This window comes from Drosophila novamexicana, unplaced genomic scaffold (assembly GCF_003285875.2).
Source record: "Drosophila novamexicana strain 15010-1031.04,08,12 unplaced genomic scaffold, DnovRS2.1 tig00000644-arrow-pilon, whole genome shotgun sequence".
Taxonomy (NCBI): domain Eukaryota; kingdom Metazoa; phylum Arthropoda; class Insecta; order Diptera; family Drosophilidae; genus Drosophila; species Drosophila novamexicana.
The window spans coordinates 1,370,730-1,397,520 of record NW_020824814.1 but is presented as its reverse complement, the minus strand read 5'-3'; the positions used below and the strand labels follow the sequence as shown (position 1 = coordinate 1,397,520).

Sequence of the window (26,791 nt, the reverse complement as noted above, 5' to 3'; positions counted from 1 at the left end):
CTATATAAACTGCGCTAGCTATTTGTCATCCCAATCTTGTTAAGATCGCAACGTCATATTTTTCTATACCTGTATACGAAGTCTATTTATCTATATTTTCATAAGTCAGCATTTATGAGCTTGACTACTCTCAAAACCTTGTGCAAGTCTAGGGATTGCCGAAGATAGGTGGCTTTTCTCTCTTGTTTTAATAAACAGTCGAATCCTCATACAGAAATAGCTAAAGGTCGATGCAATTGTAACTGCACTTATTGCATTTATTGTAATAATGAAAATTATAGCATACCCTTTTTTCACATTCTCAAAGCCTACAGGGTGTAGCTGCTTGAACTGAACGTCTTGCGGCGCACGTAGCTGAAGTTCAAATTGAGACTGAAATTGAAATTGAAATCCAAACGTGCTGACCCTGAAAGAACTAAGCGAGAGACGCACTTAAAGTGCAAGTAATGCAGCTGAGGGCAGCGGCTAATAAAGGGCCAGAGCAGAGCACTTGGCTAATGGCCAAAATAAACTGGTTGCCAGCAGCAACTCTTGCTTTTGGTTTGTCAACGAATAATTGTTGGAGCCGAGCTGAGTTGAGCTGAGGTTGAGCTGAGCTGCCCACCGACGCTAATTGCTTATTGAATGTGTGTGAGAATTGAATCTGATATGGTTTTTATTTCGTCGTTGTGCGTAGTGAAGGTCGCGGGCTTTGTGCCTGCTGCTATATAAACGACGCCTGCAGTTGGCAGACCACAAGCAGTTCTCGCTAGAAACTCAAAGCTACTACAACACGCATTCAGTCAATACAGACCAAACTTTTAACTCAAAAACTCAAATATGTTCAAGTTGGTGGTATTGTCTGCTCTGCTCGCCGTAGCTGCTGCCCGTCCCGGTCATCTGTACGAGTCGCCTGTGGTTTACGCCTCCGCTCCGGCCGCCACCATTGTCCAGGAGCCAGTGCTGGCCAAGGTTGGCGCCATCGTGAAGAGTGTGCCCACATCTGTCTCCCATCAGAGCCAGTCGGTGGTGCACAGCTCCGCTCATATCGTCGAGGATGTTGTTGCGCCCGTGGTCAAGTCAACGCCTGTCGTTAGCTATGCAGCTGCCGCGCCAGTGTTGCACAGCACCTATGCTGCTGCCGCGCCAGTGTTGCACAGCACATATGCTGCTGCCGCGCCAGTGTTGCACAGCACATATGCTGCTGCCGCGCCAGTGTTGCACAGCAGCTATGCTCAGATTGCCGCTGCCTCGCCGCTGACCTACACCGCGACAGGAGTGTGGTAAAGGAAACCACCCGCTCCACTCAATTGATGCGCAGTGGGACGTGCATTTTGTTGGACGGCTTTGTGATACGAATTTGAATAAATAAATGTTTTGCTTTGAATATCGATCGAGTATTAACTATTTTTTTCCGCTTTGCCAGAGTCCTTGTTTGTCTTAGCTGCAGTTCCTCGACCCTAAGGTATTTACTCTGTCAGGCTCTGCCCGTAACTCGGCCCTCACCCGCCAGCTATGCATGGCCTCTAACTGCGCTGTAAACAAGTGGGGGCTATGTTTTGGCTTATCCAAGCATACCCGTTCCAAAGCTTTCACTAAAGGGTTGCTTAGTTTCATGGGATGTGCTTGATTTCAAAATATTAAAAGTTGGCATTGATTCAAATTTGAAATACATTTTATATTATTCTACAACAGTTCATGCTATTCCATTGTCTAGATACTATTGCTATTCGTAACTCTTAATATTTAACATATCGAAATCTGGGCTGAAAATTTATGACTTATCGAGCTTAGCTATAATGCTTTCACATATATTTCACAAGCCGCTGTTATTTTTCTTTAAACTAGGATACTGTTCCGAAAATATGGCTTTAAGCTAGCTATATACTTAAATATAATCCAGCAAATATCCGGGATCGATTCCCAAGCTAGTTTATGGCTGTATTATGTGTGTCTTTTCCGAAGGTCTCAAACAGTGCTATTTAAATTTAGTTAGTTTGATTGTTTTCTTATACTACAAATAATAATGATAATAATATTAATTTTAATCATAAGAAGAAACTAGCTGGTATTTCTGAAAACTTGATTTATTAAATTACCTCCACGTCAATATTCTTAAGAATATTTAACAGTCTCCAGCTGTCATGCGTCATTCAGGTGGAAAATCTAGATTTCCAGTTGTGTTATTATTAGCCGGGTATATATGATTGGTGATAGTTGTGCCTTGGTCTCGGCCTAGGTTCAAGGCCAATGGCGCCACGCGCTGTTGCCGGTGGCCAATGAACCTGCAACTCGAGCAAAAAAAAAAAACAGAAAGTGCAGCGAATGTTGCAGCTGCAAGGGCTTATTATTCAATGTCCCAAGTGACAAGCGGCCATATACAAAATACACTGTAAAAACTATTGACTATGTTAACATACAAATACTTTTCGTTTTTAATACAGCATATAAAACCTTTTTTTGATGATTAGTTGTAACTAGAAGAAGACTTAAAATAGTTTTACACAAAAGTCAGCTCTCTCAATTTTTAAGCACTTTCTATTTATTTAACAAAGCCAGTTCGAATCCAGATGAAAGTGTTTTTTTTAAACTAAATAATACTACATTTATTTTAGAATATTTAAAGGCTAAAAAGCTGATTTACGGCTCAAATTTTGGTTCATTATTTGTTAATCAAAGTCAGGTCCAAAAAGGAGGGTTTCATTTGAAATAATATTTTGTTATTGTTTTACAAGCAAATAGAGTAACTTTTTTAATGCTTATCAATCGGATTTATTCTTGTCATCGCCCAGTTTGATTTTGCCAAAGCTCAAGAACTGGACGGGTTTTTTGATATAGTCAGCATTTGTATCGAATATCGATCTGAGCGCATCGGGTATGCCTTGTATCTTTTGCATGAGGTCGCGCCGATAGATTGCATGTTCCAACGTGGAATCCTTTCGTTGAACCGCACCTAAGCTGGCTGCACCGCAGGCTGGCAACAGCAACACCATGTGCACAAGCTGAATAATGTGAAAGAGTCCTTATTTATTGTTGGTGCAAGCAAGTTTTCGAATCCTTACCAGACTGGCAATGACAATCTTCATGCTCGGACTTGGGCTGAAATCAAACTGTAGTCGAACGAAAGCTTTTCACTTGCTTTTATAGAAGCACTTGCCGCATATGGATGTCCAGTCGAGTTAGCGAAAAGTTCTATTGCCATACGAATTTTCCGGAAGTCTTGAGTTCTGTTTACAAAGTAATCAAATGCCAATGCACGCAGATTTCAAAGCTCGTGCCGGGGCCAAATACTTAAGCCCGGGCCTGGGTTGACGTGCGACTAATGAGCCGCGCTTTGTAAATGAAAACAAGAGTGGGTTGGGTCTCGGCTTGGCTTGTGGTTTCAGCTACGAAAATAGCCACCAAAGTGGTGCGGTGCGGCGCGGTGTGGTGCGTAACTGAAATTGGCCGCGAATAATAATCTGGTTTATGCGAGACAAGAATCCGTTCAGGCACGTACGAATGCGAGTACTCATTGTATTCACTCGTGAGTGCGTGTGAATGTGTGCGTGCGCCTTGAAAGTGAAGTTCAAGTATAAAAGCCAGCGACAATTTAACAACTAGCACAGTCTACCCTTCGACACAAGTCAAAGATCCCACACAACAGCTCTACAAAATGTTCAAATTGGTAAGAGCAAATAGCTGGCTAGTCTTCCTCCAGTGGTTCCAGTGGTGCCCTAACCGTTTATCCAACTTCAACAGTTCGTTCTCGCCGCTCTGCTCGCCGTGGCTGCCGCTCGTCCCGGCCATTTGGCTGCCGCACCGCTCGTCTACAGCGCACCCACAGCCTATGTGCAGGAGCCGGCTCTGGCCAAGATTGGCGCCGTCGTGAAGAGTGTGCCCACCGCTGTTTCACACCAGAGTGTCACCCAGGTGCACAGCACGCCCGTCGTTGAGGATGTGGTTGCGCCCGTTGTGAAGACCACGGTGCATGCCGCGCCCGTAACCACCTATGCGGCAGCTGCGCCCGCCGTTGCCACCTACTCGGCGGTTGCTCCGGTGGCCACCTACTCGGCCCTGCCGGCCACATATGCCGCCCATGTGCCCTATGTGAAGAGCGTGTCGCCACTGGCCTACTCCGCACCGCTGGCATACTCTGCACCACTGCTGCACCACGCACCACTGACATACGCAGCCAGCGCCTGGTAAGAGCGAGAACGAAAGAGTTTGATATGAAACTACGATGTTGACTTGTGTCCCACCACGTAAATAAAATCCAGAAACCAATCGAATTTGAATCCTTCAAACCAGCTTATTTATTAGGGAACATATCGCAGAGGTAGATGCTTCACTTGAGGTAGATGCTGGGATAGCTGAGCGCAGCCGTATTCCAGCCGGGCTCGTACCAGTCGCTGCCGTAGCTCAGCGGGCTGCTGGCATAGGTGTATGTGGTCGGATGGTGGTACGTCTTGAGTGGATGCTCGTAGATGGGACGCAAATAGGGACGCTTCTCGTGCACCACCGTCGAGCTCTGATGGGAGACGGCGGCGGGCAGCGCCAGATGCTCGTAGCCCAGCACCGTGGGCGCATACTCAATTGTCTCATAGCTGGGCAGGTAGCTGGGACGTGCCTGGCTGAGAGCCAACCAAGCCGCGCACAACACGAATAGCTGCAAGAGAATTCACGTGTTAGTTATCCGAACGGGGGTATCCATAGTATTTGAGCTTCTCACAATTTTGAACATCTTGAAGATACTTTTCTGTTTATTTTGGTGAACACTGAAGAGCGCTGTTTGTCGAACTGTGGCTCCAGCTGAAGAAGCGCCACAATTTTATAGCCAAAGCACCACCGCCGCTTCTTTACGTTAGAATTGGCACAGACAATCGAGCCATCAAGATTTTCCCAAGCTCGACGCCTCATTAGTGACCCATTTGGGCGTAACCGAGCGACTAAGTGGTTCAGTCAAGGCAGCCAGTCAAAACATGGCCAAGATCTTAAGCAAATTTCATAGTCTTTTTTTTGCTGCTGCTGCTGTTTGAAGTTATGCTGGTTCCTGTCTCCAGCCAGACCCACCCACACCCAACACTAAGCTATGGCCCCATTCCAGCCATAAATCAGCCGCAACAGCATTTCTAATGGCTTGGCCTGTGCCTGTGCCTGGCTGCTGGTCTGCGACTCGACTTGCCAATTGTGCCGCCTCTTGGCTCGGCCTCCCAATTACCATGGCCCGGTGCCATACAAGGAGCCGCAGTCGCAGCCACTGCTGCACCACGCTCCAGTTACCAGTTAACCAGAAGCTGAACGTTCCACAATGAAGTCAGCAAATATCGCATTAGCATATAATGCCCACAAAATGTGTAGTCGTATTTCCCTCTTCTAATATTCCACGGCACAATGACTTTTTTCCTGGCTGCTATTTTTGGCTGCCGCCAACGCAATTCTACGCAGCTCTGTGCTTTACTTTTTGCTAGAGCTGTGCACGTGTCGTGTCATGCGATATGGCACGAATATTGATATTTAAAGAAACGCATGATTTTAAAATTTTAGTTATAGTGTCAAAAATAGTTGCTGGCCTTGTGAAACAGGCTCATCGGCTTTGATTTGAACCTTCATTCCTTACAATCTACCCCCAATCATAAATAAAACAGGCTCAGATTTCGGTTCGTTTTTAAATCGAAATTCGAGCTAAATAACATTTTTAGCTTTAAGTTTAAGGAGATTTGTCTTTGACATTATTACAGCATTGTACATTTATTAACAAACATATTGGCATATATATATATATATATATATATATATATATATATATATATATTAATTCATATTTGGTAGCACCTCGTGTCACGCTGCCAGCTCTATTTGTTACCACATATGTCGCCTACTGTAGCCGGTTTATTTTTATTTAGTTTTTTTTTTTCGGGCAGCTCAATTCCCAGCCCATTTGGCCTGACCTTTGGGTCTAATTCAATTAGATACACGCAAATGCTGAAATCAAGACACCAAAAAAGCCATAACCACAACGCGCTGACAGCCACTCAACTTTTTAATTAGTGCAGCAGTTGTGGCCAGTTCTTGGTGTATTCGTATTCATTTACCTATTCGTATACGTATTCGTTTCTTTGGCCCACTTAGTCACTTGACCAACGAGAGCCAAACAATGCCAAGAAAACATCTTTAATAGCCCTAAGCGCACTGAGCAGCAAATCTTTTGAGTTTTTGAAGCTGTGAGTGCACTTATTAGTGTGTCATTTAATTGGGCACTACAGATATATTTCTACTTGACCCAATTGCATTTTGCGGCGCCTTATACACAATCAATTTAGACAGTTTTTATGCACCCTTTTCAATGCAGCATAAAATGTGGCATACTTTGAGGCATGTTCGTATATTAAGCTTTGCTTTAAAGCTTTGTGAAGCTTAGCTTAAGCATGGTTTTGGGTCTTAACTCTTCAAAGATCATTTGGCTAAAATGTGCGCTTTGCTCTTGCTCGCAACTTTCAATTAAATTTAACATAAACCAATTCGTTTTTGGAGTATCTCGACCACATCATTTTGGACTCATACGGATTAGTTCTATCGATTGGCTCTAAGAAGTAATAATTCTAAATTTTCAACCTAAACAGGTTTTTTTTTCTCAAAATCGGAGTCGATTTTTTGATGACTTTTTTTAATATCTCAGCCAAATAATATCCGATATTTGAATTATGCATCATATTTAACTGTAAGAATGATTAACTGGTAAATATTTTCCTGATAAGTCCTTTGTCAAACACCTCGTATGGACTGGGACTATAATCTGCCCAAAGGACATCAAAATCGTCCTTATGGTTTCCAAAATATTGCTATTGTCTTTTTAAAGGACATTAAAATTGGCCACCTTAAGGACCTTTCTGATGTCCTTTGGACAACATGTAGTCCTTGTCCTGCCAATTTAGAAAATGTAATAAAAAGGACGAAAATCCTTCAAGGAGCTGTGGAAACGAGATTTTTGTGTGTAGAGATAAAAGGCTGTAGATCGGCCATATCCTTGCCGATCATGATGTCCATTTGCCAACCGTTAGTCCTCATCCTCCCAATTTAGAATATATATTAAAAAGGACGAAAGTCCTTCAGACAGCATAGATATGAGTACAAATCTTTCCTAAATTAACAAAGCCATAACTCAGCCGTATCCTTGCAGATCCTGACAAGTCCTGTGGCAAACAAATCGTATGAACAAGGACCATAAACTGTCCAAAGGACAACAGAATCGTCCTTGCCGTTCCCAAGATATGGCCTATTTTCTAAAAAGGACATTTTTTAAATAGCCATAACTCGGCCAAATCCTGAAGGATATCGAAAGGATATATCGTTTTGGACTCGTGAGGAGCAGGACTATCGATTGGCATTCAAGGATTTCCAGAATTCGACAAAAAATTTCATCGAAATTTATCCTAGGGGGTAAGTCGCAAAATTGGCCAAAATCGAAAAATTCCGGGCTAACTTGGCCATTTGAAGGGCTATCGGGATGTCCTTTGGCCAGTAGATAGTCCTCGCCTTCCCATTGAAGAATTAACAACCCAAAGGACGAAAGTCCTTCAGACAAAAATGTTTTAAGGACGATTTTCGTTAAAGAAAATAAGCCATAACTCGAGTATATCCTTGCGTATCCTGGCGAGTCATATGTCAAAATAATTGTACTGGCCAGGACTACCAACTGGCCAAATTTCATTAAGATCGTCCTTGTAGTTTTGGAGATATTCAAGGATTTGTGTTTTCGGGCCATTTCCGTGCGCTCTGGGAGAAAAATTTTACAAGTCCAATTTCGAGACATATGATTCTTAGATGACCCCATATTTTTTTTATGCAGATCGATGCAGGGGGTCTATACGATCCTAACGCGGCATGTCCTTTGAAAATCTGCAAGGACATGCCCGAGTTATGGCCTATTTTCCGTTTTTATATGATTATTTATATGTTTCATTTAAATGTGTTTTTATCATTTCAGACTGCCAAATAAAGGACTATAAGGACCTCTAAGGACCTCCACGAGTGACAAAGCAGATTTTTTAAGGATCGGACTTGATTGAGGCCAGATTTAGTTAATTTAAGTTTAAATAAGCTAAAATTATAAATTATGCTCGTTTTGTATAATTTTAAGAGAAATAATTAAGAAAATTAGCATAAAAGCAGCAATTTTATAAATTGAAACATAAATAAATTTAAAATAAAAGCGAAATTCCTGTTTTTTTATTTAAAAATTCAAAAATCAACGGTTTTTAGAAATCCATTGCATACCGCTGGCGCTGGAGTTATGTCGTTTCGAAACGTCATATCTCCATCGGCAACCGCTGGCGCTGGAGTTATGTCGTTTTGGAACGTCATATCTCCATTTTTCTTAAAATCTGCCGAAATACCAGGCGAACAGAAATGAGCAGAAGGTCGACAAAAAATATTCATTGCATACCCAAAAGGGGCGCCCTTGTCGGCGGCCGGGTCCCAAATTTTAGCTAAAATTTCCGAAAAACACCAGGCGAACAGAAATGCCCAGAAGGTCGACGTACAATATTTTTGCGGCCGAAAAAATTCATTGCATACCGTCACGGGGCGCCCTGGTCGGAGGCGACGCCCCAAATTTGCCCTAAAATTCCACTGAAATACCAGGCGAACATAAATGCTCAGAAGGTCGATGAGTGGTTTGCATAAAAATGTAACTCAATTAAAATGAGTGCTGTTAATTAGCATTTTATGTTAAATGAGCGCTGTAAGCCGGCTGTTAAGCAAGAGCTGCAGCCGCAGCTAATGTAAAAGGGCTCCTGAAAGAGAAAGCATACATATTTTTGGACCATTTCAATGCACATTTTGCAGTGATCTGATCCTGTAGGTTCCAAAGGACTATATCGATGGTATGGCATAACCAAGGATATGCTAGTCAACTAGAAACCATCCAGGGGCGGGACTGTTGCGGCGGCCGGCTGTAAAAGAAGGGCATACATATTTATGGACCCTGTTTTGCAAGAACTTGGTCCTTTAGGTTCGCTAGGACTACATCCGTGATATGCATTAACCAAGGATATATATTGGTCAACTAGGTACCATGAGTAGCGATCACTTGCTGATCAAATGATCTCCATGTGCTTTAAAACGTTCCTTGCCCTTAAGCCAGAGCACCGCGTAGCTGTCCTGGGCGATGGCCAGCGATTCGCCGAGTATCATTATCCAGAAGGTGTCGACACCAGTGCCACATTGGGTACCGAGGAGATGGAATAAATGAGCGGAAACTGTTTCCATCGATCTAAAATCAACATAATTATTTGTTGATTATATGTGGTCCATGAACGTCGGCAGATTAGGCTGAAAAATACAAAATGAAGAATATATTGGGTTTTGTAAACTTCCGACTTTAGAGAGACATACCTTTAAGGATTCGTGAGACTTTAAAATCGACAGAAGTCTATAAAATGATGATGATTTGATCGGCGCAGATTGGCAACAACGTTCCAATTTGGTCCAAATTAAAGTACGATTTTGTTTAGAGTTTATCCAGGGTATGAAATAACCAAGGTTTTCTTTTCCCTGGCAGATTTGGCTGCAAGATTCAAAATAAAAAATGTATTATTATTTTGTAAGCTTTTAATAACGATTTAATTGAGTCCAACTTCGAAATGAAAGTCTTTGAAAGTCTTCAAAATCGACAGAGCACTAAGATTTCTGAACCAAAATAATTAAGCAACTCGCCTCAGAAGGCGATTTTATTACATGTAAATTGATAATCCCGATGCGAACGATGTTAACTCGAGAGTACTTCCTTATAACATTATCAAAGAGTTTCACTCAACTACGGATCAAAGCCGCACACAAACATATGAGAAAGAAGAGAGTATCACCAAATGTATACATACAAGTATGTATATATGTATGTACGTATGTTTATATGTGTGCTTGTGCATTATCTTCTCACACTCTCACGAATTTTTTACGAAGGGGAAAATTACAATAAAATAAGCACTTTAACATTTGTAAAAGTCTATAAAATCGATGAACTTCTTCAAATTATGATTCCATTTTCGTCAAACTTTAGAATACAATTTTGTATGGCTTTTAATACTTCCGAGACGTACAAGTAAAAAGGTGTACACACATATGTATGTATGCATGTGTATATGATTGCATGTAAGTTATTTAATAAACTCTTTAACACTTTGCTGATAATCTATAAAATCGATGGACTTCTTCAACTTTTGACTTTACGAGTTATTACGGCTATTAATACTTCCGACCCGAATGGAATTTACACTTGTAATTTTATTAAAACAGCTTTGTTGCGCGGACGCAAAGTGAACAAAAGTCGGCGCACAGCAACTCGAGTAAGCGGCGTTCAAAGCTAGATAACGCATAGGAAAGCATACACAAGCATGCATAGGTGGACATGAATTGCAAGAACACACACTCGCACAAATGCAGAAGAAGAAGAGAGCATCACCAAATGTATGCTTGCATATGTATGTATGTATATATGATGGCTTGTGCATTACCTTCTCACACTCTCACGAATTTTTTGCGAAGCAGAAAATTACAATAAAATAAGCACTTTAAAATTGATGATTCTTTAAAATCGATGGACTTCTTCAAATTTGGATATCACCTTTGTTAAACTTTAGAACACGGCTTTTTTTATGGCTACTAAAACTTCCGAGACGTACAAGTCCAAATATGTACTTGCATATGTATGTATGTGCATATGAATGCTTGTGCATTTCCTTCTTATATTGCGAAGTAGTGAGAAAATTACAATTAAATAATCACTTGAACATTCGTGAGTCCGAAATGGATCATACCATTAGGCATACGGATGGCCTTTACTTGAGAATTTTCACTTATAACTCCTTTAAAACAGATTTACTCGACTCGACTGCCGCCGTTTAACTGAAAGAGCATCATGCTGCGCGGACGCAGCGTGGACAAAAGTCGGCGCACAGCAACTTGAGTAAGCGCCGGTCGAAGGTAGATAACGACGCATAGGAAAGCATACACAATCAGGCATAAGTAGATATCAATTGCGAGAGCACACACACACACACACACACATATGTCTGAAGAGGGAATCGCCTAAGATGTATGTGTATATTTGCATTATCTTCTTTTCAATCGTGCTCTCAGGAATTTTTTGCGAAGTGAGGAGCAAATTAGAATAAAATAAAACACTTTAACATTTGTGAAAGTCCATAAAATCGATGGACTTCTTTAAATTAGGATTTTACGACTTTTTTATGTAGATATCAACTGCGAGAGCACACACCCGCACATGTGTATGCAGAGAGAATAGCCAAAGATGTATGTGTATATTTGCATTATCTTCTTATTCATCGCGCTCTCACGAATTTTTGCGAAATAAAATTATGATTACACTTTTGTCAAGGTTTTAAATACGATTTTGTTTACGGCTTTTAATACTTCCATTCTTTTGATATGGTATTTACTTGAGAATTTGCACTTATAATTTTGTTAAAACTCGACTGGTGCTGGTTAAAATTATGTCGCGCGGACGCAAAGACAAAAGACGGCGCACAGCAACTTGAGCAAGCGTCGTTCAGAGGTAGATAACGACGCATAGGAAAGCATACACAATCAGGCATAAGTAGATATCAATTGCGAGAGCACACATCCAAACATATGCATGCAGAGAGAATCGCCAAATGTGTACATACATATTACGTCTGTATGTATATATGATAGCTTGTGCATTATCTTCTTATGCATCGCGCTCTCACGAATTTTGTAGCGAAGTAGGTAGACAATTATAATAAAATAAGCACTAACATTCGCGAAAGTCTATTAAATTGATGGACTTCTGCAAATTATGATTCCACTTAAGTCAAAGTTTAGAATACAATTTTTGTTATGGATTTTAATACTTCCGACCCGTACGAGTCCACATATGTACATACATATATATATGTGTATATGATTGCTTGAATTACAATAAAGTCTATAAAATCGATTTTACGACTTTCTTTATGGCGTTTAATACTTCCGACCCGTACAAGACCGACAACGTATAAAATTAGAGGTCCGGATGGCATTTACTTGATAATTTGCACTTATAATTTCGACTGCTTCCGTTTAACTAAAACAAAATCATGTCGCGCTGACGCAAAGTGGACAAAAGCCGGCGCACAGAAACTCGAGTAAGCGTCGTTCAGAGGTAGATAACGACGCATACGAAAGCATACACAAGCAAGCATACACACCCGCACATATGTATGTATGTATGCAGGGAGATTCGCCAAATATGCACGCACGTGTGTGCATTTGCCTGCTGGGGCCTTATCTACTTCTGCATCAGATCCACAAAGTAATAACAGGCTTGATAGAGCAACGCTCGCAGCACAACAACATGCCCTGTTCACTAATAGGGCCACACTGACTCAGAACAAAGTTGGGCAGATCCATCAAAGCGGCGCTCAGAAAGAAGAGCACTCAGAGCACGTCACTGCCAGCAGTTATTGATTGGACCAATCAGCGATCGACACCGAAAAGAATCGTGAGCGTGTGAGCGTAAGTCGAAAGTTAACAGCGAACACACACACGCACAGCTGACGGCTTATCTCTGGCTTTGGCTCTTCTCTGCGCACACACGTGTTTGTGTGGGTGTGTATGCCTGGCAATGCGGCGCATCTCGTTCCCACTCGAATTATGATCGCTTGCTAATTTTCTGTGCGCCGGTTCTGTGCGCCGGTTTTTTCGCTCGCCTAAGTCACTCACAATTAATTTAACACTCTGTTAGTTTTAGCTCAGCACTCAATATGAGCATGTTTTTATTAGCAGCTGCTGATCTCGGTGGAGCCTGAAAGGGTATTATGCATATGTTATTTAGCTTACTTAATAGTTGAATTCTTAATTGGATTAAACAGAAAAGGAGAATATTACTGCCAATTATCAGATGCAGAATTCCAACATCCATTAATCGTTTTTTATTTTCACAACTAAAAGGCGATCTGTATTGACAAATGCTTAGCGAAACGAAAACAAAAAGGAAGTTACAGAATCAGACCGAAAACATATACAGACGGCATTTTCTTAACATTTTCACTTATAATATTTCCGTAGAAAACTAAAATGGTATATCAGGCAAATAACAATAGAAATGCCACACCGTTTTTGATCTAAGCAACTTAAAAATGGATGGGATAAAAAAAGTTGTTGAACAAAGAACGATTCTTTTGTAAAGTTAACCTTTTCTGTTGATTTTTTTTTAATATCTCGGCCAAATAATGTCCGATTTTGTTATTTTATACCATTTTTGACTCGTAAGGATCAATACTATCGATTGGCATTCAAGGAATGAAAATCTAAATTTTGACCAAAATCGACAAAAAAGCAAGGGGTTACATCACGTTTTTTGACGAAATCGGGGTCTGTTCGAAAATCAAAACTTTTTCGATGATTTTTTCAGAATATCTCCGGTAAATATCGTCAAATATTATAATGTTATACCTTTTTAAACTCGTACGGATCCCTACTTTCAATTTGCATCCAAACAAATTAAAAATCGATGGCTTCAAAAAAGTTTTTGACCAAAAAACGATTCTTTTGTGAAGTCAACCTTTTTTGTTGATTTTTTGGCATATCTCGGCCAAATAATGTCCGATTTTGTTATTTTATACCATTTTCGACTCGTAACGATCATTACTATCAATTGGCATCAAAAACAGAAAATTTTAAATTTTGACCAAAATCGATAAAATAGCAAGGGGTTACATCACGTTTTTTGACGAAATCGGGGTCGGTTCGAAAATCAAAACTTTTTCGATGATTTTTTCTGAATATCTCCGGTAAATATCGTCAAATATTAAAATGTTATACCTTTTTAAATTCGTACGGATCCCTACTTTCAATTTGCATTCAAACAAATTAAAAATCGATGGCTTCAAAAAAGTTGTTGACCAAAAAACGAATCGTTTGTAAAGTCAACCTTTTTTGATGACTTTTTGGCATATCTCGTCCAAATAATGTCCGATTTTGTTACTTTATACCAGTTTCGACTCGTAAGGATTAATACTATCGATTGGCATTCAAGGAATGAAAATCTAAATTTTGACCAAAATCGACAAAAAAGCAAGGGGTTACATCACGTTTTTTGCCAAAATCGGGGTCTGTTCGAAAATCGATACTTTTTTGACGCTTTTTTTTTTAATATCTCGGGTAAATATCTTCTGATTTTAGAATGTTATGCCTTTTTGAATTCGTACGGAACCCTTCTGTCAATTGGCATTCAACTCAATAAAAAATCTATGGGTTACATGAAGTTTTTGACAAGAAACGTGACGGTCCTCTCTAAAATCAAAACCTTTTTGATGATTTTTTTTATAAATATTTTGGTACAATAACTTCCGATTTTAGAACTTCCGATTTGATATTTTGGCTTGTAATTGACTTAGAAAACGAGGGGTAACTTTCAAGTTTTTGCCAAATAACTTGACGATCGGATTGAAAATCAAAACTTTGAGATGATTTTTTTTCAATAACTCGGTGCCGTTTTGAATTCGTACGAATCTTTTCAATTAGTTGGCTTTCAATTGAACTAAAAATCGACTACTTAAACTCTAGAAAGTGAAATATTAGAATTCATTTAACTATATGAACTACCTAAGAGATCTTCTTGTTTTTATACATTTTTGTTTATATACATTCATAGCTAAGACACTTGAATTGAAAAGATATTCTCTGTAATTAAATTAGCTGCTAGCCTCAACTGCGCTGACATAATCAAAATTCTGTTGATAGACTGCGGGCAACGTATACTGATGGATGGACAGGTGAAGTGCTCGGATACTAAATGGTTTAATTAATAGAAATTGACAACAAGCAGCTGCCCGCTGGGAATTGCAAGCAGCAGCAGCAGCGGCAGCTAGAGGTAGGGATGGAGGGGAGGGGTAGGGGGCAATGCAACATGCGGCTTAATTAGCGTTGGAAATAGCCAAGTTTTGGGCCGCGGCCAATTCCGTCGAATGTTGGTGCTGTCGTGCTGAGCCGTTGTTGGCAGTTAGATACGCTGGAAAATGCGATTACATTTGGCGGACATGTCTATCTATTAGCCGGTCTTAGCCATAACTGAGCTGGCATTAAAAATCACTCATACGCCGCGTAGTAAGGTCTAGGCGTCTATTTAATAACCACCTGCGATGTTTATGGAATTGGGCTTTTGATCAATTCTGGAACTGTGCTCGCTTCGATGGGCGTCACGTCGATTGTCTTATTAATTTTAATGGCCGAATTACACAAAACGCGACGCAAACGTCGACTTTTTGCCGTCGCTTGCTAAACAAACTATTGCCGGCCAGCTTGTTGGCCATGTTTTTGTCTTGCCAACTTCCTTGATTACAGAAGTTTTAAGCCGTTCAGCTCTCCCCGCCCCTCCTTGCAAACCGGATCCGGCGATTTCTGTGGCTTGACTCAATCAGCGTACTACACGAATTTAATGTGTAGTTTAGCCGAAGCTATCATTAAGTCTAATTGACTTTTTATAGCCGTTTGTGTTCTTATTTCATTTTTTTTTCTGTCTTTGCATTTGTTTGCTCTGCTGCTATTACAAAGGCTACACTGAGCGAAACAAGTGACTGCCTTAAATTGAAGCAAATAAACTATTTTGAAAAATGACTGAGCTATTGATATTCTATTGCAATTGGTATTTCACAGGTATGGGGTATCTTTAAAAAGTTTATTTATTGTAAATTGTGTTTAGTTTAAAAACATGTAGCACGACTTTTCTCTCAGTGTGTACACACACTATTCGTCGAAGCAATTGTCGGGGCTGGAGTAGACGAAATCAACTTTACCACATCATATTATGGTGGCGCATGTGTCTGCTTCGCGCACCTTCCACAGGTGTGCGCTTTATATTATAATGAGTATGTTGAGCACAACAAAAGGTAACTTCAAGTTCAGGGTGAGTAATCCCGAGTCAATGATTTGCTCGATATTCACACGTATCACTCAATCGCAATTAGAAGACGGCAACAACAAAACAAAACAAAAAAGTGAAAGTCGCACTGATTGAATGGGGGAGGGGGAGGGGCGTAGGGCGGTGTGGCACCCACTCGTGAAGCAAAATTCAATTAAAAGGCAATAATCGGCGGCTAGATTCAGGACGTGTGTGACTTGTAGAGCACATAAATCACATGACGATGTGTGCATGAAAAATGCGTTCAAAACAATTTGCATACATTTCGGTGACAGACAACAACAGCAACAACAACAACAAACCGTGAAATACCGCTGGGGTGTTTGCGAATTTAATTTACGGGCTTTAACAAGGGGCGTGGCAGCTGCTGTTGTTGTTGTTGCACAAATTGGTCTGTGCGTGTGCTGAGATTTTCAGGCGGCTGGCAAACTACTTAATTATGAAGCCAATTCTGCAATTTGCATTGAAACGGCAAACGGAGCTCATTGAAGCTGTCAAATAATCTCAGACTTTAAAGCTAACATGCATGGCCAACAACAACCAGCACAGTAGCAACAACAACAGCAACTACTACTTTAACTACGTGCTTTGTTTTTGCTCAATTGCGCAACAAGCTGGCCAAAAAGAACTTCAATTGGTCAGCAAGGCAAAAGGCGTTGTATTAGGCCAATTGCCACAGCTTGGGATAAACGATGCGGCACTTAACCAAGTCGAAGGTGACTCCAAAGCGGACAGCTGCAGCCAAACGGGGGTCGCTCTTAAATTCATTAATGAAAAGACAAAGTTTGGTATGCATGCCCTAGCAGAGAGGGTACTAAAACATTGTAGCTACATTTGCAAGCATGCTGATTCTAATTATGATCATAATAATCAAATCAGTTTGGGTTATAGTTACGAACAACAAGACCCATTCTTATAGAAGCCTGGGTACTGTGGCGCTTGGCCAAGAAATTATTCCCACCATTTACTGGCCTGTGTTTCGAGTCCAGTTGATGACTGAGTCCCTCATCTAGGCCTTGTGGGTTTAATTGAACTGAATCGGTTCGAGTCCGGAAGTATGTACATTGTTTAGTTTTTTATACAATGAACCGAATCTTCAACCAAATTAGCTGCACAATAAGCTGCTGAGCCTAAAGCTGAAAGCACACCATCTTCAACCTTGTATCTGCCCAGCTCAGATCAGGGCTTCTTCAGCGAACGTGCCTCTCCCCCTCTCGATCACAGTCTCATCAGTGCAGCTCCCTTCACTTTTATGAGACTCTCTGTATATTACTATTAGGGTATTCAAGTTTCGTCATACTAAACACATATGTTTTCGTTTTTCTTGTTTTATAATGGCTTTGATATGTGCTCGTCGCAATTGCTGCTGCTGCTGCTGCCGCCGCTTCGGACTTTGCCAGGGCTGTGAATTGAAGGTATTCTAGCAAATTTTTGTTACTAGCTTTTTCAATTGTCTTGCCATTGTTACACTTTTCAGCTGCTGTTGTTATTATTATTAGTTTTTGTTGCTGTTGTCGCTGTAATGTGCACGACAGCAGCGCGACCTTGACCGCGTCCACCGTGTGGTATACTTAATTGGTGCACACGTTGGCCGAGTCACCGTTGCGCACCATATAATTATGCAAAATACGTAACTAATTAAATAATAACTAAATAAGTAAATTAAATATTTTTGCAAGCACACAAAATTGTACGCTAATTAAACTCAGCACATTCAGTTTAAGTCTGAGACTTGTGAAATTTCTTTGTTTTTGCAGATTTCTGTGCCTGTTGCATTTCCATCGAAAAGACATAAATCATAGTCCAGATATTAGAGAGAAAAAAAATTGACGGCTTTTAATTTGAAGTCTGTTTTGTGATTTGTGTTGCAGCTTGCAGCATGTGGCATGCCACAACTTGATGTGGTTGCCCAATGCGAACAATGCGAACAACCGCAAAAGCCATTAAAATGCAATTACAGGCGAGGCGCAGCCACTGAGGGCCACACTCAAGTGGGTGGTTGGGTGGTGCGACATACGCAACTCGTATCCTGTTTTCGATCATTCGATTTGCTGCAAGCCCATTTGCATATCGATAAAGCCGCACAACCAGCACACACAGCTTGTTGTGCGACACATGCAAATTGCTGCCTCGAGGTGTCCGGTGAAGGGTTGAGCTGCCGTCGATATGCAGATTTTGGTACCGCCAAACCAAAAGAATTGTCCACCGTTTTTTTATGGTCGATTGATTTATGCGCCATAAACTTTAAGCGCGCTTTGTGCGCAGAATCAAGACTCTCAGCAGCTGCCGCTCAAGGCCCCGCCGGGGGCCTCAAACCAAGAGGCCTACGCCCGATTGTATAATCGCTTTTTATCGCAACAGCAACAATAACAACAACAACAACAAGCAATTCGAACAAATCGAGAAACATACAAAGTCTTTGATTATGCTGCGCAGTCAGCTACCCGACTTTACAGATTGTTGCCAGATAAAATGATGAGGCGTGCCCCGGAAAGAGCGCGGGCAGCGGGGCAGGCGAGGGGGGGGGGGGGGGGGTCGGTGTTGGCAGGATTGCAAGATATTAAGAATGGCTATTAGGAAATCTGGCAGGCCATTAAAACGAGTGCTCAAATATGATTCGAGCATGGATTGCATTTTATTTATCATATACCCTGTAACATAGAAATGCACGCAATAGGGTATGTTAAAGTTGTGGTCATTTACAAAAGAGTTGATCTAGTCACATTTGTCTTTTAATTTGTTCGCTTCTCTGCCCGTTTGTCTATATAACCTAAAGGAACTCAAGGAGTTCGAGAGCTGGACATATAATAAATGAAAACAAATACAATTCTTTTGTTTTACAATTGAACTAGTTCAAGATAAGGCATGATACTTTGCTTGGCAAGGCCGGGTAATAAATGCTACTGGGCAGTAAAAATGAGCTACCGAGAATATTAAGTATACGCAGTAAAAACTACCCTTTAAAGTAAGCAGAAGAAAAGACTTGCATACAGGGCATTTCTTAGATGCGTACTCCCTTTCACCAAAAAAAAAAGTTGTTTATTTTTGTAATTTATTTGCATTTGCGATGCGAATTGATTTGGCGGCTAGTCGCGAGTTACGCATACGCACGCCGTGCCGACGATAAGAAATCAGTTAAGAAAAAATTAATGCACAAATGTCCAACAACAACTGGCCACTCGCAATTTGTTGCCAGCTATTAGCTGGTGCGATTTTTCAAGCACCATTTGTGCGTATTTGGACAGGAATCGCTGTGTAAATGGAGCTGAAGCTGAACGGGGCCACATTTAGTCAATGCGCTTGTCCATTTGCATGGGGGACAGCTGTGAATGGCTTTGCCTACACCTACGGCAAGATCGTCGACTGTCAATCAGTTAACAAGAAACAAACAAAAAAAACAAAAAATTGCTGATTGATAATCATGTGCGTGCGCAGATTTAGAAAGGAATCCTAACTGTGGGAGCTGGAAGTACGCACCATTGCACAATGAGCATTTATCAGATATGTGGCCGCTCGCTAATTGCTTGTTAAGTAAGCCGCAAATTACAATAGAAAACCAAAAAAAGACAATTACGACAAACAAAACACGCCACAAGAAAAACCACAACTAGAACCACAATGGCTGGAAAACGCGCTTTTCACACTCTGCCCTAGTCGCTGGCTGCCCCTTCTGAGTTTCCGGCTGTGCTCTATTCAAAAACGCTGACAACTTATTTCAGCTAGTAACAGCTACTAGTAACTAGTAATTGATTTAGTTTATTTATGCATTTGCCATGCACCACAGAGTTTTCTAGTCTGTGTCTGTGTCTGTCTCTGGCTAAATCGAGGCAACAAGGTGGCGCGTGACTGATTTCTGTGGCGCACTGCATCACAGCTCGAATCGAGATCGTATCTCACACTCATAAGCCTCTGCATGCTGCTGCTATTCTCAAAGCCCCCGACTCGATAGCCGAAGCTGTACGAAGTTGTGGACAGGGCAGGGCGTTCACGCTTTTGATTCGCAGTTCGCGCAAATTCATGTTGTTGCTGTTGTCGTTGTTGTTGTTGTTGTTGTCGTTGTTGCTGTCGCATTGTCTATGTGGTTTTCAGAATATTTCTCAAGTTTTGATTCGGTATAAATATGCCAAGCTGCGCTGCTGTTTAAACATAACACACTCAGCTCTTCAGTCAAGTAGCAGCCAAATCTACAACATGTTCAAACTGGTAAGGATACGCGCCACAGCCAAGTAGTCTCGGGCAAATACTTATCTCGGTTAACTCCTTTGCCTCCTCCTACTCCTCCAGATCGCCGTCCTGTCCGCCCTGTGCGCCGTCGCCAATGCTGGCCTCATTTCGCCCTACAGCCATGGCTATGGCCTGGGCTATGGTGCCGCCCTGGCGCCCGCCTATGCGCCCACCGTCATCTCGCATGCGCCGATCATCAAGAGCTATGCCGCGCCCATTGTGCATGCGCCCATCGTGAAGACCATCCACCCGGTGGCCACATCCTATGCCAACACGTACAAGGTCGCCACCAAGGCCTATCCCGTGGTGCATGCCGCCCCCGTCTATCATGCACCCGCCGTTGTCGCTGCTCCAGCTCTGCACACCACCTCCACCTACCATGGACACGGCGCCTATGGCGGCTATGGCGGCTATGGCAGCTACGGCCTGGGCTATGCTGGCTATGGACATGGCTACCTGCACTAAGCACTGCTCCAGCACAATCCCCATGACGAATCCTAGGACCAGCAACGATCAGGACCACAACAACATCGACAACGACATCTGCATCTGCATTACCAATCGGCTAATCCCGAGAGATTGTGTGAGATTCTTCAGTACAATGTTCGCACGCTTTGCCGCTGTCAAAGTGTGGAACACAAAATAAGCCCCAAGTGAGAGACAGAGACGGAGATAGACAGAGACACAGCCTGAGAGTGAGAGCGAGAGAGAGCTAGCAGGAGAGATCAAGTTAATGCTGTATATATGATTATATTTTTTGTTATTGTGCAATGCTCGTGGTTTCGACTTAAGTAAATAAAAACAATTCAAAACTCTAAAACAATAGATCACTTTTTATTACTCTATGCACTGGTCAAAAACGGGGCTAACTTTTCTATATATTTAAATGGCAAAATATTTAACTGCAAGATAAATCAACAAAGCTGAGAAAAGTTTTGAAGTCAAGAACATTTCGATTAGCTGAATTTGCTAACTATAAAATACACTGCAAAAAGTAAAGTAACTAAACTCAATTTAGTATAAATTGAGTATCAGCATGGAAACACAAAAATGGGAAAAGCCTTTGAAGCCCGGTGATAAATTTAACAGATATGAGAAACAAAGAAGTAGAACTTCAGAAGTGGAAAAAATTAAATTAAATATATAAAATAAATATACAATATATAATAATTATATAATTAATATCCTCATCAAATGCTCTATCAACTTGAACATTATCTTTGTACATTTGTTTCGCTCAGTGTAGCCTGCAAAGTGTTGAAATTTCCTTGAAAAAAATAAATGCATTGCAAATGCCAACGCCTGGCAATTATGCGACTGCCTGTTGAAAACTAGCGAGGGGGGGGGGGGGGGGGGGGGGGGGGGGAGCTGGGCGGGGCAAGTGGTGCCAAGTGGAAGCTGGAAATGAAAGTGCGTCGAGTGGAGCAATTGAAATAATTATTTATTAAAGCCTGTCCAGCGTCATGTGCGTCGCTCGAGCTAATTTCGCAATTGGAGCAAATCGAAAAGTGGGCCAAACGCACAAAATATGTCACTTAAATCGCATTGGCCAAGTTAGTTGGCTTTCATTTTAAATGTTTATAGAGCAACCCATCAACAAGTTGAGCCCAAAACGAATGCTAAACAAATACCCTAGACGAACTGTGCTTAGTATAAATAATATTGTTATTGTTCGCGGCGGCAACAATGCAATGTATTGTGGTGCTGCTGTGGTGCTGGCCTTAGTCAGTACAATAATTGTGGGCAAGATACCAAATATCAGATACAATGCGCATTATCGACATAAATTATGCCCAACGATCGTAGACTATAATTTTATTATTGCTGAAACATAACATTGACACCCGGCGACTGTCCTCAGCTCGGCGGATTAGATGGCCAGTGAAGCGAAGCCAGCAAAGGCCGCACCACAATTTGGCAACGACCTTCAGCGAAGCTGCACACAGAACTAAAGTGAGGTGAGGCGGGGCTCATTCAGAGATTGTGGGCCGCTTCCTACTTGCAATTTGCGCATTGAATATTCAACCAAGCGCAACAATGTCTCTGCCACAGTGCACTCAAAAAGGGGGGGGGGGGGGGCGGCAGAGTGTAGGGCGTGGTGGGGCACATAGTGGTGCTCTCATGGCACAGTTACCGCCCGTTGTTTTCCCACACCGTGAGGCCACGAGGTGCAATTGTCGCAATCGAAACACCTGCTCGTAGCTTGAGCTTCAGCTCACTCAATTTGAGTGCTTTCTGGCCGACCTGAGTTAAGTTGGCCCAGCTTAAAAGTATTCCATGCAATTTGGCTATTTGTGTTGCGCTTGGCAGGAACGTGCTGTTTATTGCGTAGGCATTGCACAGGGCACAGGGCCAAACAGTGCAAAGACCTTCGGCCACAACAAGCAAAACAAACAGCACATACATCAAGGACTCTGCTGTTGATTGCAGAGTGTCACGCATGCAATTAAAAGGGCATTCAATTGGTTGCAGAAATAACTCAACAAGCAACAAGCAACAAGAGCTGCACATGGATGGCATAACAAATTTCCAGTTTAATTACAGCCAGCTGAAGCGGTCGGTCACTCAACCAGCTGCACAGCCTGATCCTGGCCGCAGGAAATGCACCCAGCACACGCGTCACCCACGCGCTCAACAATCCCCTTTGAGGTGACCTTCAAGCGAGCGTTGACTCTGCTGCCTATACCCTGTGGATGGGCAGGCACAATGGGCATTTAACGTCTCTAAGCAGGACCATTAGGAAGTACATGCAGCAGAAATATTAATTTGATTTCCAAGCTGAAGCCCAAGCTGGAACTGAAGAAATAATTCGAGGCCCGAACCTTTACACCCTACACTAAACTAAATTGTGAAATATCTAATGATCCAACAGATCGAACCTGAAGGTAACATATTGGTTCAAACCTTTAAGAATAGAACTTTTTGGCCCTCCAAAACGCGATGATTAATGATTGCATCTATATGCACTTTCATGTCGAAGCTGATATTATTCAAATTCCGATTCAATTCCTTTGTTCTTTTTCAAATAGTTCCCTTTTGCTAGTTCAACTGAACAAGTGGCTCTTCTATTATTATTAAGCTAAAGTAAAGCTTTCTTGACCTAAAACTTGTTACTAGTATAATTTTGTACATGCTTTGTCAAGTGAACAATTTCCTTGAGGTGTCCAAGTGGTTATTCTATTATAAAAAGCTTATTTCCAAAATGTTCTTAAGCTTGACAAATTATTATTCCAAATTGTGTACTTAATCTCAGCCCAGTTTATAGTCAGTTTTATATTTGCTCAAATGATATAAACTAAATCAAAGCGCAAACTTGTTGACTTCCGCTTTATGGAAGTGCATGACGAACAACTCTTGAGTGCAGCCAGCTTGGCAATTCACTTAGCTGATGCTTAGAACTTGTGCACCTTAAGCTGCAACACGCGGTGTTGATGATGTTGCAAGTGCGGAGGCTAAAACCCAACATTTTACTGCCACATACAGACACATGTGGCAGACACATGTGGCGGCAGCAAAGTGTGGTGGAAGCAAGGAATTGCCAAACTCCAAGAGCAACAATGCGTGCTTCAATTTGGCGCAACGCGTGCCACAAGTGGAGGCTGCTGGGGGCCGCAACCAAACAAAAAAAAAAACAAGTAAAAGGTTCTAGTCGGGAGCTCCCGACTAGGGGATACCCTGAACCCTCTTCCTCCAACATCAAATGCATATATACATATATTATATTTTAGAAGCTATAGTCAAGTTTGGTGACTCTAGCTCTTAAAATTTACCAAAATTGCCCAAAAAACACGATATCGATAACGATTTTTATCGATTGCTTCGAAACGGAGTAAGTTTTCGACTATCGGAAACAAACTCGACCTGCGCGTGAACGGACGGACGGACGGACGGACAGACAGACGGACATGGCTAGATCGACTAGGCTAATGTTGCTGATCAACAATATATTTACTTTATGGGGTCGGAGATGCTTCCTTCTGCCTGTTACATACATTTGGCTTTCGCACAAATACAATATACCCTTATACCCATTTTTAATGGGTTCAGGGTATACAAAGCAGCAGGTAAGTCGCACGAAAAGCGGGTTGAGTTGACGTGGCGAGAGCACGTGGCCCCAATTTAAGGCGCTTTATGCGCGGCAACAAGTCTGCGCGGCAAAATCCTGAGCAGCTGTTGCCAGCGGCACTTGAACGGTTGCTGTTGCCCCTTACCCCTTGCCCCTTGCCCCTTGCTCCCCTTGTTGAGGCTCGAGGCTCGAGTGTTGCGGCATGCGCGGCACTCGTACATTGAGGGAAGGAATGTAAATCGCATTGCGCCAATTTCTGGCACATTCGCGGCTTACAATACCTGAAACATATCGATTTCTGTTGGGGGATACTTCGTTATGCTAATTTTTTGGCATGACATTTTTGGGGGGGGCGGAGTTCGCGTGCCACGTGTTGCGAATTTGCGAGGCATTTAATTGGCCCAATAAGCAACGAGTTCTTGTACACAATGCATACTTTCGCGTGCCGCGCCTTATTCATTTGTGTTCGAAAAAAGCGTAGTCTGCCTCAAGGCGTAGGCTTTAAAGGCCCAGTGTACGCCCGGTGGGCGATTTTTATTGTGTGAGATTTATTTTTCTTGGCTTTCAATGGGCAGCCGTTGCCATCAATCAAAGTCTCGATGTCATGAGGCGTGAAACGTGCTCGCAATTCTTCTTTGCAATCGGAACCAGCTGCAGCTGCTACGACTCCCACTGGCTGTGGCAACTTCTGGACACATTTCTCTCCCTCTCTCTGTGTGTGTGTGTGTGTGTGTGTGTGTGTGTGTGGGTCTAGGGACCGCCTCTTGGGGGACTGCAGCATGGGAGATTGCGAAACGTGTCGCGTGCATTTGGCCGCACGAATTGCTTGTCGATGGGACGTGGCCCGGCTGCCGGTGATGGCCTTTGGCTGCGTGAAATGCTCCCGTAATGGAGTTTGTTTTTTTAAACATTTCACATAATGCGTAATCAGATGAACGGAGTATATAAGCCAGCGTCGTTTAACCAAATCAATTCATTTTATGTGAAAGTCTTTGAAAGTGCAAACGTACAAAATAAATCGACAATTGCCGCAAACAAACATGTGCAGGATTGTAAGTATTTTGGGTATATTAGAGGTATCAGTTGACACTATTAAGCCATAGAAGGAGAAGGAGGAGTGATTAAATAGAGCCCCTAGAGGAAACTCGTCGCTCAGCCTGAAAGCTTTTTGAATAAAACGTTTTTCATTTGTATAAGTCTGAGTCTGATCGGTTCGAGATATAACTTCAACATCGGACTACTATATCTATCACATGACTGCTGTAGAAACAATAAGGATAAGGATATTTCAAATGCTTCCTTCTTCTCTTGAAATACACTTCCCTCTCACTCCCACTCTGCTCTCCCCTTTCAGCTCGCTCTGCTCTTCTTCTGCCTTTTTGCGCCCTCGCATGCCAGCTTCTACCATGGACCACCTGCTCCTGCTCCTGCTCCTGTGGCAGTGTCCGCTGTTTATAGCGCACCAGCTCCTACGCTGACCTATGCTGCTGCACCGCCCACGCTGACCTATGCTGCACCACATGCGGTGCATGCACCGCCAGCTTTCATTAAATACGCTGCACCACACCACATCAGCACGTACGCGGCGCCCGTTGCTCCCGTCGTCAAGTATTCGCTGGGCGCACCTGTAACGACCACCACGACCACCTACACGGGCTTCGCTGCACCAGCTCCACCCCCACCAGTTGTACACTACTCTGCACCACCACCACCTGCGTTTGTGACCCGCTATGCGCCACCACAACACGCTTATGCCTACCACGCGCAGCCTTCGTATGCCCGGGTGGCGGTTCATGCCGCCCCGCCCCCCGCTGTTGCCTATGCGGCACCGGCTCCGATTCCGGCCGAGCTACCCTGCGATACCGCCTGGTGAGGCATATCACACACATCTACCTAGCTATAATCATGTTAATTTCAATGCTAATCGACAAGCTGCCGTCGCGTATATTAGCAATTAATTAAGAGAGAATTTATAAGTGTGTGATTTAAATTGTTGATAATAAAACATCTTCCGCGGCATTTATGCGCCATCGTAAAGAACGCCAGCGCGTGTTAATTATACAGCCGATGGGGGGCTTGAGATACCACCGCAAGAGCAAACGTAAAGTCAATAAAAATGATTAAAACCGAAGCTAACTGTCGAATTCCAGCGATCGATCCATCGAATGACCCACCTCAATGCGAAATCCATTGAAGCTGTCAGCGTTAGGCAAATCCGAATCCATCAAATGGGTCAACTCTTCTTCGATGACTGCATACACAGAGCCAACGATTTTATTAGCACAAATTATAACTGAATACATTTCGTAGGAGGTCAGCCACTCGACGAATCTTTATTGGGCATTCGGTTTGGGTTTTGGATACGACTTTGGGGCTCGGCGTTTGGCGTGCTGCCGACGATTTGTTGTTCAAACCGCAGTCGGGGTTGCCGTCTCAATTAAGTTCCTAAACAACATTAACTAAAGACTTATTAGCCAGTCATTGAGCTATCCGCAGTCGACGTCGCAGTCGCCGTCGCAGTCGGAGTCCGTCTCGTAGCTGGTGTCACATGACTGTCGATTTTTGTTTAATAAACCCAAATGCCCAACTGTTGTTCAAAT

General features: G+C 42.4%; 5 protein-coding genes and 1 long non-coding RNA gene across 6 annotated transcripts; 4 read left to right on the top strand and 2 right to left on the bottom strand.

The window, feature by feature from the left end:
• Positions 1 to 666: 666 nt before the first annotated feature.
• LOC115762848 (pupal cuticle protein G1A-like) lies at positions 667 to 1,352 on the top strand. Its single transcript, XM_030705224.1, has one exon. It carries the CDS (start codon positions 820 to 822, stop codon positions 1,264 to 1,266), a length of 447 nt encoding a protein of 148 aa, XP_030561084.1. The 5' UTR covers positions 667 to 819; the 3' UTR covers positions 1,267 to 1,352.
• Positions 1,353 to 3,546: 2,194 nt separating this feature from the next.
• On the top strand, positions 3,547 to 4,239 carry LOC115762847 (larval/pupal cuticle protein H1C). Its single transcript, XM_030705223.1, has 2 exons — positions 3,547 to 3,646; positions 3,721 to 4,239. Exons 1-2 carry the CDS (start codon positions 3,635 to 3,637, stop codon positions 4,165 to 4,167), a joined length of 459 nt encoding a protein of 152 aa, XP_030561083.1. The 5' UTR covers positions 3,547 to 3,634; the 3' UTR covers positions 4,168 to 4,239.
• A 44-nt stretch (positions 4,240 to 4,283) lies between these two features.
• Positions 4,284 to 5,511, bottom strand: LOC115762858. Its single transcript, XM_030705234.1, has 2 exons — positions 4,691 to 5,511; positions 4,284 to 4,627 (listed from the first exon to the last, which is right to left on the bottom strand). The coding sequence occupies exons 1-2, from the start codon at positions 4,700 to 4,702 to the stop codon at positions 4,307 to 4,309; spliced, it is 333 nt and encodes a 110-aa protein (XP_030561094.1). The 5' UTR covers positions 4,703 to 5,511; the 3' UTR covers positions 4,284 to 4,306.
• A 3,151-nt stretch (positions 5,512 to 8,662) lies between these two features.
• Positions 8,663 to 12,346, bottom strand: LOC115762804. Its single transcript, XR_004017826.1, has 3 exons — positions 12,189 to 12,346; positions 9,355 to 9,526; positions 8,663 to 9,291 (listed from the first exon to the last, which is right to left on the bottom strand). It is a non-coding gene; the product is annotated as an uncharacterized LOC115762804 (long non-coding RNA).
• A 7,724-nt stretch (positions 12,347 to 20,070) lies between these two features.
• Positions 20,071 to 20,834, top strand: LOC115762751 (cuticle protein 12.5). The gene is made up of 2 exons (XM_030705089.1): positions 20,071 to 20,104; positions 20,186 to 20,834. Exons 1-2 carry the CDS (start codon positions 20,093 to 20,095, stop codon positions 20,588 to 20,590), a joined length of 417 nt encoding a protein of 138 aa, XP_030560949.1. The 5' UTR covers positions 20,071 to 20,092; the 3' UTR covers positions 20,591 to 20,834.
• Positions 20,613 to 26,064, top strand: LOC115762888 (extensin-3). The gene is made up of 2 exons (XM_030705262.1): positions 20,613 to 20,708; positions 25,546 to 26,064. The coding sequence occupies exons 1-2, from the start codon at positions 20,613 to 20,615 to the stop codon at positions 26,062 to 26,064; spliced, it is 615 nt and encodes a 204-aa protein (XP_030561122.1).
• The last annotated feature ends 727 nt before the right edge of the window (positions 26,065 to 26,791 follow it).